The 17,233-nt window shown below is 30.8% G+C and overlaps 1 protein-coding gene across 1 annotated transcript; it reads left to right on the forward strand.

The window, feature by feature from the left end:
- Positions 1-1,708: 1,708 nt before the first annotated feature.
- On the forward strand, positions 1,709-13,724 carry LOC111639693 (dynein assembly factor 3, axonemal-like). Its single transcript, XM_023385613.1, has 8 exons — positions 1,709-1,914; positions 3,814-3,843; positions 5,597-5,685; positions 5,749-5,842; positions 7,284-7,377; positions 12,438-12,501; positions 12,568-12,650; positions 12,790-13,724. The coding sequence occupies exons 1-8, from the start codon at positions 1,848-1,850 to the stop codon at positions 12,911-12,913; spliced, it is 645 nt and encodes a 214-aa protein (XP_023241381.1). The 5' UTR covers positions 1,709-1,847; the 3' UTR covers positions 12,914-13,724.
- Positions 13,725-17,233: the final 3,509 nt, after the last annotated feature.

Raw genomic sequence — 17,233 nt, forward strand, 5'->3', positions numbered from 1 at the left:
TATCGCCCCCGTTGAGAAACACTGGTATAAAGCATCATCTTGTCCTGTCAGACTGCGAGAATAACCAGCCATAAAAGCATCTTTTTTAACTGTGTCCATGATGTAAAACACTGCAGTTCTATTAAGTTTAAATTGAGAGTGAAAAAAGCGCTGCCAACCTGTCAAATAACAAACCACGTGCAAACTAAGCAAGGGGAAGCTAGACCACAAACATGGCGAAGGGGCCGAACAAACGTGCATTTTATTACGTGACATGCGACCTTGAAACCTCTATGGCAGTGGTTCTTAACCAATGTTCCGCAAACCTACCTCGAGGTTCCACGAAAGAAAAGATTTTAAAGTTTTTATTCAAATTTATTCTCATTGCTATATTCGTAGACAATTCTGTTTTTATTTTATTCAATATATTAAAGTTTATTGTTTTATTGTTTCCTGAGAATAGTAAAAATGGAATTGCTTATCAATTTTTGAAATTATTGATGCTAATGCTCCGTTTAATAAAAAGTATATGAATGGTGTTCCTCGGCCTCAGAAAGGTTGAGAACCACTGCTCTATGGACACTTGAAGGCTTTGGTGTATCAGGAAAATATTTAAAACACAGATCATTTAAAGGGCCATATTTAAAACTCAATTAGGTGCATAACATATTTTAATATAATTAACCTCTGGTGTCCGCTGAGGAGGGCAAACGAGTCACTTGACTCCACTGGATCAAGCATTCTAATTAGAGATAGGAGGTTTGGAAGTGGAACCTTATAGCTAATTCCGTAAGGAGTGTCGGAAATTTCTATTCTCTGTCTCACTCATCCGACACCACCATTATTCCGCTATACGAAAGCTCAGGAATTGTGTAATTTCGGCGATACTTACGATGGGACCATATCCCTTTTTTCCCTAGGAAAAGTTGCAGGCAGACGCCCGTGGTGTTAATGTCAGTTTAGCTTGAGTAGGATAGACACGTCTAAAGATGAGCGATTCGATGATTTTCCGATATTGCGGTGATCGGTGACCGTTATTTTTTAATCTTAGTGATTTTTCCGGTACGGTTTCACTGTCACATAGCCCATCCGAATCAGTTTCGTTATGACACGTGATTTATATTCTGCCGATCGAGTCCAGGCTGTCAAGAGGAAGGAGCTGAAGATTTTACCCCGAGTCCAGAGAAGACTTAGGAGCCCGTAGTAATTTTTACCGACAGAAAAATCTTAAGACTTTTTATTAATATTAATAACTAGCTGATATACCCGGCTTCGATCGGAAAAATGATATAAACAATTACCATTGCTTAATATAAGCCATACACCAACGTTTTCTCTCTTAATTATATATAGAAGAACAGTTCTATGTATTTCACTCGTTCAAAAAACAAAAGGTAAAGAGGCCCGCGAGTCTCGTACAAGCTCTCGACTGTTCTGTTTATGTAACTATGTAAATTTTTGTAACTACAATTGATATTTTTACAGTCGGTTCTTCAACGTAGTTACAAAAATCACCGAATATTGAAACATTATATCACTGACGTTTCCGGTAATTTGTCAGTAACGGTATAACTAGATCATCGGTAGTGAAATATCGCTCATCACTAGTGTTTATAAAGAAAGTGAACATCATGTAGTGATAATTAGAAAAAATGTGACTTTATTTATAAGTGTTAAATTTTTATATTTTTCTGCTACTTTCGGGACACTGTTATTGAATTTGTTAAATATTAAAAAAAAATTTTTTTTAACGATATCTATGATAACCTCCATGGTTACCATGGCGATAGTTGCAAACAAACAGAAGTTTACGTTGACACGTGGTTTGGTCGTTTATAAATTTTATTTATGCATTAGACGAATTAGCAATGGATAATGGCTATGGAAATGTCAGTTGGTGGGGATTTAGTCCTGCTTTAGATTTTCAAGAAATTTGTAAGTTCGATATGACAGATTTTAAAGTGAATTTTTCGATTTTGTTTTTTAAAATTTGCATATTGCAACATTCTATTTACAACTGTAGACAGATTTATTATTTAAAAAATAAAATGAATATTAAATTCATAATTAGATGAAAATAAGTGAATAAAAATATCATTAATTGATAAAACTATTTTCGTTTTAAATCAAGCTTTGTACTGTACTTTCTTACCGAAGATTTAGAGTAGTCAGGCCATTGAAAGTTTGTAGGGTTGAACAGGCTCCTTTAGACACTTTATTTACTTTGAACAAATAAAATGCGTAGATCGTTTATTAATAAAATGAAGTTATTAAAAATTTCATTTTTTGTTAGTAAAAATAGCATTAATTTATAGGGATGAGGATTATTGCGGCCCCAAGGTAAAATCCCCGGCTTCCCCCTCTCAACGGCCCATGATGTTACGCTTGGATCTCTGGATTAAAGAATGTCATGGCGAGATGTTTTTGTTCGACGACGAATTAGATTTGGATCTAATACGGAAGAACTATCTTGAAGTTAACGCTTAACGTGTTATAATTTAGTTCAGTATTTTGTCTCATAATTATACCATAGTTTTATTTTATAGATATTTAAAATTCAAAAACGTGTGTCGGAGACACTTCAATGACTTTAACCGGTCGTTAGAAAAAAATGGGACATTATTTTCCGTGTTTTATTTCATTTGAAAAAAAAATTGTGTGGAAAATGGAGGGCGGAAAAAGTTATTTTTAACTAAAATTTATAGGGACTCTGTGTCACTCTATTTTAGACTGAAGTTTAGAATATATAGTTTTTGTTGTTGAATGAATAGCTTTCCTTATGCAAAAATGTAGATTAAAGTAGATTGATGTACTCACGAAAGAACAACATTACAAGGCCCTCTTGAACCAGTATTTCACTGATATATGTGAGCCTGTCAAGGAAGGGTATGTTGATAAACTCCATGTGCATGCCACCAGATTTACCCACACAGGGAAAATCAGTGAATTACACCGCAAAACGGCAAATTGCATACGGCGTTATTGTGAATCGGCGTAAATTGAGCCCATGTAAACTGAGAGTTACCTGTAATCATTTATCAAATAAATTTTTTGATTTCTTAAATGCAATCGGTTATAATTTTTTTAAATTAAAGCTAAAAGCATTTTTTATTTATTTATTGAATGGCTGAATATTTACAGAGAGCAGATCTCTTAAATAATATTAAAATAAATTTGATAATAAAGTCATACAGTTTTGACTCCAGAAGTGGAACTAATTTTTTCCAAAGGAGTCCATATTTATTGGATTATATTGATAACCAGTAGTTATTTTTGGTAGATATTTTCCTAATTGTTAGTGAACAATTCAGAGCAATTGGCTCTATGTCCTATATGCTCTTCCTTAGCTAAGGTCCTACAATATTCTTATTCACCAGACCTGGTTACATGTGATTTCTTTCTTTCTTTCTTATTGATGAAAGTTCTATAATCCCTTCTCTTTATCAGGAGACATACACAACCATAATAACAACTCTTCACCATCCGTATCAGATGCTGAAGAGCTGTGGCATCTCTTGAACACATGTATTTAATATCTTCATCATGTGGATCATGTGGAATCATGTAAATTGTGAAAAAATAGATGCTTAAGTATGTCAGTGGAAGAGTTATGTAAGGAAGAGCATGATAAATTTTAGATTGTAGAAGCTGACAATAAGGGAAAATTTACTCTTCAAATTAAATGACCAGTCTGTATATATATATATATATTTAGTATTATTGAATGAGCTATAAAACAGAAAGCTTCTCTTTATATGAATGTTTAATAGATTAGATTTGTAAAATAAAAATGAATACCAAAACTTCTGTAACAAATCATTTGTTTAATTGCAGATGAAATTCAAAAATTAAACAAAGATACATGTAAGTAAAATTTTATTATATAGAGCATATGAACGCCTTGTTTTTTTTTCTTTCTATTTTCTGGAAAATTCATTTAAATTTTTTCATAAGACACTTACAGTATATTTAAAGTACAGTACATATTTTTATCTGCTATTATATCTACAATCTGTGCTTGAAATTTTTGTTAATTGAGAAAATTTGTACCAGTAAATCTCTGCATTAATCCTAGTTTTACATTGTGTAGAATAGACTATTTATTATAGATTCTTATGTTGTTATTATAGTTTGTGTAAAAGACTGTAGATAAGTTGCAATGAATGTATTAACTTAATAAAACGTTTTCATGTTTTCTTAATTTTTTGAGTAAATTGCAAAACATATAGAACAAATTTGTCTTTTGTGTTAAATAAGCACAATGTAGCATAATACGACCACTTGGCGTGATTCACTTCTTTGTTTCAACGAAAATTGAAATTGAATTGTGCCAAGTGGATTGTGCCAAAGTGAATTGTGCCAAGTGGTCGTTATTACGCTACATTGCGCTTATAGAACAACTATGGAAAATATGACATGGTTTCAAAACATGACAAAAGACAAATATAGTAATAACTTATTCCTTAAACTGCTTTACCAGTATTTATATTTTGCACTCTTCCTAGCACTTTCATGTTCTTGCAACTCATCCATCATCTGGGATATTCACAGTAAATATTAAACAATCATATAGTTATAAAAATCTTATTTGTAGGAAATATTACTGGTGATTTCACATGAGAAAAGCATCAAAATAACAAGGCTATTTAACACAAAAATGTTTAAACTCACACTCTTTAAACACAGGTTATTCTGTACACTTTCCCAAAATTTTTTAAAGTTGATTAATGAACATTTTTACAGCATATTATGCCCCTGTTAATCCTACAGTCCACTCTTTTTCCTTTTCCAATCATTCATTTCTAAGCATTTGGTAAGATTTTACAGTCATTATTATTAAGTTTTCTAAATTTTTTAAAAATCCAGGTTTTGCCCATTTGGCATTTTCTAATTCTTCCTTCATCATCACATCTTACTTAACCTGTACATTTCCATCATATCCTGTATGTGTCAGATCTGTTATCATATTACCTGTTTTTAAGTCACTATTGCACTCCTTCAACCTTTTGCCAAAGATCCGTTTTATTACTCCAATGTATTTCTCAATTTTTTTATTACATTCTCCTACAATCTTCCCAAATAAAGTCTTATTCATTTCATTCTTTCTGGCTATTTCACTAATCCTGCCTGTCTAGCTCTTTTCTCAACTTTTATCCCTGTCATCATCATAAATGCTCCATTCATCAGCATTCTAAATAATACCTTTTTTATACTTCAAAGAGTTTCTTAAATCCATAAGCACATATACAGATTTAAAGGCTTTAAAACAGAATGACTTTAAACATTATTGTTTTAAATTCATACATATTTTTTATGATTTTCTTATGTGAATTAAAATATTCTGAAAGTGAGATTTTTGATGATTATACTTTGATGTTTACTGTGAATATTTCTGATGGTAAGTTAACCTGAAAGCAGTTTAAGAAATAAAATTAATTACAGTTACTAATTATTAAATGAATGTCGTAAGTATTAAGTTTTATAATTTTGAAAATTAAAAATTTTTTTAAATTAATAGATTATTGTTTTATGTACAGTACAGTAATTTAATTAAATATTGAAATATGTAGTATATATTAAAATAAATAACATCTATACATTTTATTCTGGACAATAGTAAATATTTTAATTGTTGGTGCTGGTGATCCTCGACACGTATTAAAATCTATATCACAATGTCATCAACATAAAAAGAAAAATCTTCAGGTGAGAAAGATTTGATGTAAGAGTGCAAAGACAATTTTTATAATCTGTTTGATTAAATTACAGTTCTTCATAATTGACAACTGCATTGAGATTTATGCACGTTACATGATTTTATTGAAATTAGCCATGGAATCAACTACTAAAATAAGTTTGCAAGGTATAATATTAAAATATTTTTATTTTTATGAATGAAGAAAAAATTTCATAATGAAAAATATTTCAACCTTAAGCAGAAGTAAAGTAAAAATAATTTAAATTGAATTAGTAATTTTACAAAATAAAAAGAATATAATTTATAAATACTAAGGGAGATAAATAAATGGCTAAGGGAAGAATCCTGGAAAGATTAGCAGCTTAAAACAAAAATTTCAAAGTTTTTCAAAATATAACATATAATTAATATATTAAACTTTGTTTCAATTTTATCAAAATAAATGAAATTCAGGTGTATTCTGTTTAGTGATCTAAGTACAACATCAACAGGCATGTACACAGCATGACTCAATGCACTGTGTTGTACACAACCCATACAAATATTGCAGCACTTAGCCAATTTTTAGTTAATGAAGATGTTTAGACACAACTTGAACATGCAACCTTATGTTCAGCAGCTTGCAATCTTTAGCAATAGTCTGCCAAGCATGCTAACAAAAAGGTATCTTCCATGCAATTAAATTGCAGGAGTCACCCTGGCTTTTTTATAACCCATTTGCCAAACACATTTTTTTATTCATCAAAATAAAAAGTTATTCACCAGGTTACCAACCTAGTGAATAACTTTTAACTTTGCACCAACCTGAAATAAAGGATGACCAACAATATAAAAAAACTTCAGAGTTTTTATGACTGAGTTTCCCAAGCAATTTTACTTTTGTTTATTAACAGTAAAATTGTGTTGGACCAAGACTGATTCAATGTCTGTGATACTACTTTTCACTAAGTGACTGTTTTTGTTTCTTCCAGACTGCTCTTCCACTTTTTATTGGTTATTTTTAATTTTGAGTGGGTGATAATGCTATAGACCAGCGATTCCCAACCTGTGGTACGCGATAGGTTGTTTAGGGGTACAGAAAAAAGTTAGTTATTATGGCAGAAAAAATAATATATTATGTATCACAAACTAATAGTATTAAAAAATTATTAGGTAAAATATGTTCCTTGCAACAACCACAACTTTATTGTACATTTTTTCATTTACTTTTTTTTCTTTAATTTAAAGTTACAATATGTAAAATTAACAATACGAGCACTCACTAAATTTCTTAAATGAGGGGTACAATCTAGAGATATGACATGTCACGGGGTACGCTAATGAAAAAAGGTTGGGAACCACTGCTATAGACCATAATTATTACAATGCATTCTCCAAACAGAAATACATATTAAAAGCATACAAACAGAATTATCCATATTTGAAGCAGCATTTGGACTCATGATCTGTTAACTTTCAGATTGATAGAATACGTTAAAAAATTGTTCTTAGATATTTATTTTGTGTTCTTTAAGTTACTTGAATAAGTGACTTTTATTCTGTTTAATGTTGAAATAATTTTGAGCATAAATAATTTATTTCTTATCATTAAAATTGAACATTTCAGAAAGAACAGAATTGTTTCTTGAAATATTTGGAAATTCATTAATACGAAGAAGCACTTTTAATTACATTATTAATACTGCTGATCATTTTGTAAGGTTTGTTTTGCATACTTATAAGCTCTTTCAATGACTTGAGATATTTATATTTATTTTATTTGTTAAATTAAGTTTAATGATATTGAATTTAAAAGGCTGTGAAAATAATATTTCGTATGATTAGGAAAAAATCAGTTTGTTTGTTTACTAGAGAAATCATTCTTTAATAAAAAAAAAAAGAAACTGGCTATGTGTGCCTGCATTGCTCAGCTTTGAGGGAGTGGAAGATTTGTGATGTTGGGAGAGGATGATAAAAGCAATTATTGACCTGAGTAGTTATAATAATGATACTGCAAAACACAAAAGAATTGCTCAGGCTAAAATTAACAAGGAGTAGACTTCAGAGATGTTTGGGGAGTGGGATTCCCACAATATTTTTTCTAGGGTTTTGAAGAATATTCATGCCAAATTTGGTGAGAATACATTGAACAGTATAGAACCATTTATCTAACAACTGTACACTTTTGTATGCTAAGGAGGAGTTTTGTATGCTAAGGAGGAGGATGGTTTTGGGGTAGCAACCACCCCTCAACCATCCTTTTGTAGCATACTAGCAGTACTTCAACATAAACATGTTGAAATACTGCAGGTATGCTACAGTAAGTTTAGATTGACAGATAAGGAGCCTAGTAAAGAGCAAATTGTCTAGAGTAAGATATTTTATTTCAAGGTGGTTCATAGGAACATTTTTTGAAATAAAATTACAAATATTGTCAAATAATGAGTCATTAGTCATGATCGAGTTTATAAGCCAATAGCTTATCAGACAGAGGGTAATTAGGAATATTTTGATTCAAATTCACCATATCTTTCCAAAGAGATGGTGACTTTGAATCAGACAATAGTAAAGATCTTGATTCCTAGGACAACATCAAAACCGACATAAAAGACAATGTAATAACCAAATTGGAAGATACTGAATCAGGTTAAGGATGAAAACAGTAATTATTCTGAATGTTGTATTTGTAACCCATAAATACTGTTAATAAATGGCTTTGATACTTCAGAAAATGTATGAGTAATTAAGATGTTTCTTTCAATTTTTACCATTCATCTCCAGTTGCAATGTAATAAACCCAAGTCTCAAAAAAATCCCAGGTCTTCAAATAAACTCACCAGGATTTACAATAATTTCACATTTATTGTAATAAAAGTTTTTATATCTAAGAAAAATAATTATTCTATTTGATTTAAATCAAGTTCATGAATTTCTAGAATTTATATGAAGTTACAGNAAGTATTATATCATAAAATTCATAAAAAGTGTTTGGAATTAAACCACCAAACAGGTCATCTTGGTTTGCAGTCGTGTAAAGAAGCCATAAATGGCCAGAAGTGGATATTTAGAGAACTGAAAGTATCGTAATATTTTTTAAGAAAGTAAATTCTATCCAAGAACATTTAAAAATCAGTAGTGACTTTGTACCAAGTTGAAAGTAAATGTTGTCTTTCATTCAGCAAGTTCTATTTATACTTAAACAATGTTTTTAAAAGGCATTCCTTATACTTTTAGAATGACTCCATTCCTTTATATCTTGTTAAGACAAGTACAGTATATTGTTCTCAATAAAGTAATTAACTATTACAAATATTATACAATATTCAAAATATTTACAGAGTACTTTCCCAGATAATCATTGCCACTATTTTCAGATGTTCAAATGTATGCCAATATACAACCCATCTTTCATACAAATTATTCTTGTAGTATCAGGTTAAAATAATATACTTTTTAATGTCAAGTAATACTATTTACACTTGTAATTGTTATCTATTAAATGTGACATAGCACATTTGTAACAATATATTTGTGGTGATTGTATTTTGTTTAATAAATCGGGAATTGTTAAATTTAGACTTAATTTTTTAAATTTTCTTTTTGGTTATCGGTGTTTTGTCTTTTCAGCTTTTTGTAATGTTAAATAAGTAAGACTAACAATTTCATTTTTCTGAGTAGTTGTAGCTTTAGAAAATAATTTACAAATGTGAATAATATTGAAAGATACTTATTGAAGGACATTGCTCAATCCAATAATGAATATAGAAACTCTCAACTTCTTTGCTTGCTGTTATATTTTTATACTAACGTAAACAAAACTGGTTATAAAAACAGTCAAACCTTGGGTTTCGAACAATTCGGTTTACGAACATATTTTTGAACCTCTTTTTTCTCCCTCTGTTTCCGAACAAGCTACTTGGCAGAGCCAGTCATCGATGGTCAACTTCCAATACTTCGATGACCCCATCAAAATAATTAAAACTGGCCTTTACACCGAAACTAAAAATAAAATTTCAATTAAAATTGGAATCAAATAAATTGAAACATAATATTTCCAAAAGTGTGAATAAAGTACTTGTCAGTCTTGATTGATTTGATTACATCTCATCCAAGCAGAGTTGATTCGCTATTTATAGCACTTTGTTGGCGGTGAGAGAAAGAGAATACATGAAATAATAATATGTATATTATATTGCTTTTACAGGTATTTTTATGCACGGAATACAGCTAAAAAGATAAGAAAGAAAGAAGAAAGTTTTTTGGGTCGGGAACGGATTAATCCATTTTATATTGTTTCTTATGGGAAAATTTGTTTCGGTTTTACAACAAATTTTAGGAACTAATTAAGTTCGAAATCCTAGGTTTGACTGTAATACATTAGTATTACATGCAAATAAGCTGGATGGCTGAGGCAACCGGGCGTGCACAGTTTAAATTTCATTACTTGCGGTGATAATGTCAGCTTGATGTATAGCTAACTTCCTGTAGTGAGTAAATAGTGTAAACTGAACGGGTAGTTTTAATCTACTTATAAAAATATGGAGTTAAAGAATGTAACAGTTGCCGAATTACGAAAGAAGTTAATCCTATATCTTAACCCTCTTGATTTTTACCTATAGAGAGGTTTCAAGTCGACATCACGAGTGACGTCATGAGCATGTGCAATTGTCAGGCGCTATCTTTGTGGTTTGTTTACGTTTTATTTGTGTTTACGCACACTTTAGCTGGAGTTCGTGTGTTGTTTATTCGTCGCGAATATCACTATGGTGAATTGTGTAATTGGGTGTAATGCTAGTTCACTCAAGAACAAAAGAACGTCATTTTTTAAAATTCCTGACATTATTTGTCATCGAGAACCTCAAACTGAGGAGTTTACACGATGAAGGCCATTTGCACGAGAATTAACCAGAAAATTTTCAATACGGATAAAGTGAATGTCAATACAAGAGTTCGTCAGAAACATTTCAGGTAAGCAATAACATTTTGATTATCTAATTATTTATTGATAACTAGTAAACTTTTGCATGAGTATCATGAAGTGTGTACAAATCCCTTTGCATAAATCCCTTCGTTAATACCGACAAAATAAAAAATAATTTTAACAACCGCAGATTTTAGTTTGAATAGATAATGATTGCGTTCTACTTTTATTTTTCACCTTTCAGTTTGTTTTCTTAGTATCTGCTTGTAATAAATATACGGTAGAGTTAATAAAGTATTAAGCAAAGCTTAGCAGATGAAGAATTAGAAATGAATTGTGAACTAATTGTCCTTCAATCTAATTTACATAAATGTGTGTGTATTTTTTGAGATATAAACCAATAATTTCCATTGTTCATCTACAAACAGCTAAGTTAGATTATTTTGGTGAGCAACATTAAACATTTCTGTAAGATGTTACTTTTTACAATGATTTTTTTACATTAGTAACAAACAATCATTACATAGTAACCTTCAAGTCGTTCCTGACAAATTATTATTTATTATTTATATATAACATACCATAATGATATAAAGTATTATTATTAAAAAGAACTTATTATTGGAAAAGTTTTTTNGTTTGTTTGTTTACTAGAGAAATCATTCTTTAATAAAAAAAAAAAGAAACTGGCTATGTGTGCCTGCATTGCTCAGCTTTGAGGGAGTGGAAGATTTGTGATGTTGGGAGAGGATGATAAAAGCAATTATTGACCTGAGTAGTTATAATAATGATACTGCAAAACACAAAAGAATTGCTCAGGCTAAAATTAACAAGGAGTAGACTTCAGAGATGTTTGGGGAGTGGGATTCCCACAATATTTTTTCTAGGGTTTTGAAGAATATTCATGCCAAATTTGGTGAGAATACATTGAACAGTATAGAACCATTTATCTAACAACTGTACACTTTTGTATGCTAAGGAGGAGTGGTTTTGGGGTAGCAACCACCCCTCAACCATCCTTTTGTAGCATACTAGCAGTACTTCAACATAAACATGTTGAAATACTGCAGGTATGCTACAGTAAGTTTAGATTGACAGATAAGGAGCCTAGTAAAGAGCAAATTGTCTAGAGTAAGATATTTTATTTCAAGGTGGTTCATAGGAACATTTTTTGAAATAAAATTACAAATATTGTCAAATAATGAGTCATTAGTCATGATCGAGTTTATAAGCCAATAGCTTATCAGACAGAGGGTAATTAGGAATATTTTGATTCAAATTCACCATATCTTTCCAAAGAGATGGTGACTTTGAATCAGACAATAGTAAAGATCTTGATTCCTAGGACAACATCAAAACCGACATAAAAGACAATGTAATACAAATTGGAAGATACTGAATCAGGTTAAGGATGAAAACAGTAATTATTCTGAATGTTGTATTTGTAACCCATAAATACTGTTAATAAATGGCTTTGATACTTCAGAAAATGTATGAGTAATTAAGATGTTTCTTTCAATTTTTACCATTCATCTCCAGTTGCAATGTAATAAACCCAAGTCTCAAAAAAATCCCAGGTCTTCAAATAAACTCACCAGGATTTACAATAATTTCACATTTATTGTAATAAAAGTTTTTATATCTAAGAAAAATAATTATTCTATTTGATTTAAATCAAGTTCATGAATTTCTAGAATTTATATGAAGTTACAGGTATTGATGATATATAAAATTAATATTTTTTCAACTTCTGAATTCTGTATCTTGTTTTATAAATTTGTATGTTATTTGTATATAATAAAATGTGTTAAATTATATATAATAGAAATGATCTTGTTATATTTTTTATGTTATTATTAGATTAGTGACTGATTTTTCAGAACTGGAAAAGGAAATGCCATTTATAAATTTAAATGCATTAAAGGTATTTTTTATATTGTTAATTATTTAATTTTTTTTTTAATTTTTAATAATAATTATTATTATTCAGTATAAAGAGATTGATGGTTTAGAAGCTGTATTTAAATTATGGAGAAATCCCAAACCTGAAGCTTTTAATATTGCAAACTGCTGGTGAGAAATAAAAATTAAATTAAAAATTATGAAATTAAATTAAACTTTTAAAAGTTACTTAATTAGTGTCAATGGAGAATTAAATATAAGAATTATTTTTAAAGTTTTTATTAAAATTGTACTTTCTGTAATTTCTCAGGGATTTTCGTTTGCGACAATATCTTGGCACACGTTATGATTCTAAACAAGGTGTATTTGATTGGGATTTTAATATGCAATTGAAAGATAGAAGGGTAAGATATTATTATTATTTATTTTTTTAAATAACAAATAGACAGACTGGGTGGCTGAGGGAGTTATGGCTTTGGCCAACCACTCTTGGGGACCAGAATCAAACCTGAATGGATCAAACAATCCCTGGAATTTTTTGGGTATGGTCCATATATAGAGACACTCTCTCATCACTTGGCTGCCTCATTGTTGGCCTGGCAGAAACCAGTGGACCTGAAAAAAGCCCTCTTGGTGCCTACAAGGCAGAAAGAGTTTAAAAAAACAATAAGAAATAAAGAACTCCATAAATTTATAAAATGTATTAATATATTTTTCAAAATGAAACAGAAAAGTATACTCTGATTTATCTTAAATATTCTCCATTAGCATTCTATTTTATAACTTCATTCAGTTAAGTATACAGTGGATGATCAGTTAACGAACAGTTCAGATAACAAACAAATCAGATAACAAACACTTTCACGAAAGATTTTTATGATCGGACAATGAACACTTTACTGAACAAACATAAAAAGAAGCAATGGAAAGTAACAAATACCGATTGATTTTCCCTTGTCTTTGGGTAACAATTCGAAACCTTTCAGAGCACGGGAGACGTCAGATGTCAACATCAATGCTCAACGTAATACTGATCGGATAGTATAATATTCCTCCGAATTTTGAAATTCTTCCTTGTAATTCCAGCTTTTTGTTTACCTTTCTGACAAATAATTTTTTATAGTATTCACGAGACTGTCGGATGGGCACTTATTAAGTTTTGCATTGGGTTTATTTACGAAATGGGAAAGTTTAACTGCCCATCAGATATTCGTTAACATTTTAATACCAAATTTCGAATGTCATCTGGGCCTTGCATTTAAATAATTTTTTGTGGGCTAGTTGATTTCTGTTCTCTGAATTTTTGTAAGTGCTTTTCTGAACTTTTTATTTAAAAAAGAAACTGATAATATTATGGAGCCTAAAAAGAGGAGTGTCAAGAACTGTGCTCACCATAGAAACCAAGTAAGAGATAATAGCCAAGGTAGAAAGTGGGTACAAGATGTCTGATGTTGCTAGGCAGTGTGGCTTGAACAGGTCTACAGTAGGCACAATCTTATCTATGAAAGATATATCAAGAAGTCTCAAACTGCTAATGAAGTAATGAAAATGACATCTGAGAAATAAAGAGCATTTTAGAGCTCATAATGGAAACTGATCTAATGACAGAAGAACTCCAAGAACTCTCAAATGAAGAATACCAAGAAACTCAGCAAGATGTGTTTTCTTTTGAAAAAGAGGATTAATGTCAATATCTGCTATTAAACATTTTTTGAAGAAGTGGGAGGATGTCAGAACAACGGTTTTAGAATGGCATCCAAACCAGGTTGAGTTTAATAGGCTCGGGGATCTCTACAATTACAATGTTGTTAATTACTTCTGAAAAATCCTGAAGGAGAGAGAAAAACAATCGACATTGGATAGATTCTTTAACCCCCACAAATGGAAAAACATGAGTAATAAAAGTGCAAGACTGTGTATATGTGTATTTATATATATATATATATATATATAAANCGTTCTTCGCCGTGTATTTAAAGGGGATTATAATGCAATTATGAGTGTTAATCTCAGTGCTTATAGGGACCAACATTTCAAGGTCAGTCATCTTTTACTCCTTATAGTAAAACTCCTCTTCCAAATAATACGATTTAACTTTAGATAATGGACGGTTTTTGCCGCGAGACTAACGAAAAGTGTCAGTTACATGCGAATTAACATTTTGTTTTAAAACGAAATTAGGGAAGTAGAGTGGAACAAGAAAGAAAACTGTTGACGTCGTGTACCCTTTACGTAGGTAATCTGTCATTTTATACCACAGAAGAGCAAATCTACGAATTGTTTTCCAAATGCGGAGACATTAAGAGAATTATCATGGGTCTGGATCGATTCAAGAAGACACCTTGTGGATTCTGTTTCGTAGAGTATCCTTTTTTTCTCTTCTATTATGGTATTATTTCGCGACCGAATGGATAAAACAGCTAGACACTAACGTGATGGAAAACGTGACAGACTCGTGGAGTTTTCTGGATTTTCTTGGTGTGTCTGGTACTTAAATGGATGCCGGAAATTCCTCTTTGGATTCGCCTGTCCTTGGTGGATCGCCGGTGCTGTCGAGAGCTTGCGTGGGTCTGTGGTAGAGTGACTCCTTTGCATTCCATATGAACTCTGTTTTGACCTGTTGTTGTTGTTATTCCTTGTTAATGTTAATTTAAGCGGGATAAATCATAGCCGAATTAACTTTTGTCGTGTAAATGTAGTATTAGGTATTGTTTGAATATGATGTCTATACTGGGAAAGTGTGTGTACAGATTTTGTAATGGATGGATTTTTATCACTAGTCTAAGAGTTACTTAGTGCAATGTCATCAGACTTGTCTTCTGTGATAGATCAGTGAATTTCACTTTTTTCTATTTCCTATTTTTAAAATTTATCTTGCCTTGACAGGAAATATGTATAAATTAATGTATGGTAGATGTATTTTACAGAAATGCTTGATTTCAATATTAGCAGATCAAGCGTGACATTAGCAAAGAGATATTTAAAAATTTGGTGGAAAAATATGATAGTTAGGGAGTATGTAATCAAAAAGGACTTGAAATTAGTGACATCATATTTGAACAATTTCATAGCAGGCCTATCTAGCTCTATTGAGCCCATTTTGCATGTTTTTTGTTTTTGTTTTGAACAAATGAATTGTGTGGAATGTTTCTTCATTAATAAATAAAAAGCAGTCTAAAAAATTTTTTGTTAGTGAAAATAATTTATAGAGTGAGGAACTACTATGGGCCTATAAGTTTTCTCCAGGCCTGGAGTAAAAAAATTCCCAATTTCTTTTGATTGTTGTGCAGATTATATATGTGTACGATTGCCATGAAACTTTGGGAACTTGTTTAATACACTCCCAAGAAGGTTTCTGGCATAGTACATTTATCCTACGATAGATGGTGCATGTGTATACAAGCATTTCATCATGAGCATTTCAGCGCAGTTAGGAGTTGAAACTTGAAATTTGGTACACAGTTAGAGTATGTCACGAGAATGCACACTAAGAAGGGACTTTTTGAAATCCCCCACGGGGAAAGGGACAGAATTAAGGCTTCAACAATGAAAGTGTTAAGAATGGAAATGTTAACAATGGAAGTGTTGTCTTTCACTTGGGCAGTTTGGTTTTTTCCAGAGGGGGTCAGCATAGTAGGACGTTTCACAGGGGATCCTGTCTGAGATGGACCTGAATGCGAGCAACTGATCCTACTCTGGATTGGACCGGATGATCCCCTTAAAAGCAAAGGAACAAAGATCCCCAGATAATTTTTCAAGGTCTCTCAACTGAGTTAGAAGACAGCTAGAGTTTCCTTGGAAGGTATTATGTGCATAATTACATCTAGATTAGGACAGCAGCCATCTGATCATTGAGACCAGCATCCGGAGCTGGCAGATTCTATGGACACTCCCACCGAAGTAGCCCATCTCTAAGTAAAGGAAACTGTGCTCAAAGAAAGATCGTAAGGTGACTTTTGGAGGAACCCTCTCCTTTCTCCCTTTTTAGTTAGAACATGTTCTAACTAAAAAGGGAGAAAGGAAAAATCATTTGATCAGGAACTAATTGTACGGTCAACCCTTGGGTACATCACTACTAATACTGTATTTGGCAACACTAGCGCGATGCGAATCAGTTATCTATCATCATGAGTCTGGCAAATTTATATTACAAATATTTTCTGTATTTTGGTTTAATAAAGCATTAAAATAGGTACACGTACCTAATTATTATTTTTTTACCTACTTATTATATATTTTATTTTAGAATTTATTATTAGTTTGTTTAATTGGGGCAGCCACTTAAATGGACCAAAATGGATTAGTCCCAACATGTCCCAATTAAGTGGAATTGACTGTATATTTAAACACCATACAAATCTATTATATTATGTCGGTGGTGGTGTATATTAGTTAGTTTTAATTATTCAAAAAATTCTAATTTTAAAGTTTAAAATTTTTAATTAAACTTTTTGCCTTTTTTCATATATAGATGAAAAAATTAATTAATTAATTATTTGAAATAATTTTAATTTAAAATATTTTAAAATTAAACTGACATTATTATTATTATTATTATTATTATTATTAATCTAGTCATAGAAACATCTCAAAAGATCTGTAAAAAAGTAGTAGTCTCTAAAATTACATTTTGTTAATTGTGTATTGTAAATTATAATTAAAAATAATAATAATAAATAATAATTTTTTTTACAAAATGAAGTTGATGGGTCAATTATTTATTTTTATGTTTCAGAAAATTAAAATTTTGGAAT

Source organism: Centruroides sculpturatus, unplaced genomic scaffold (genome assembly GCF_000671375.1).
Source record: "Centruroides sculpturatus isolate CEXI.00-Female unplaced genomic scaffold, Cexi_2.0 scaffold1360, whole genome shotgun sequence".
Taxonomy (NCBI): Eukaryota; Metazoa; Arthropoda; class Arachnida; order Scorpiones; family Buthidae; genus Centruroides; species Centruroides sculpturatus.

Excerpts from the sequence above, each read along its gene's own strand:
- LOC111639693 (XM_023385613.1), top strand. The coding sequence starts at position 1,848 with ATGGATAATGGCTATGGAAATGTCAGTTGGTGGGGATTTAGTCCTGCT. Across the intron at positions 5,686-5,748 it reads ATAAAAAGAAAAATCTTCAG|TTCTTCATAATTGACAACTG; the intron begins GTGAGAAAGATT and ends ATTAAATTACAG. Across the intron at positions 7,378-12,437 it reads ACTGCTGATCATTTTGTAAG|ATTAGTGACTGATTTTTCAG; the intron begins GTTTGTTTTGCA and ends TGTTATTATTAG.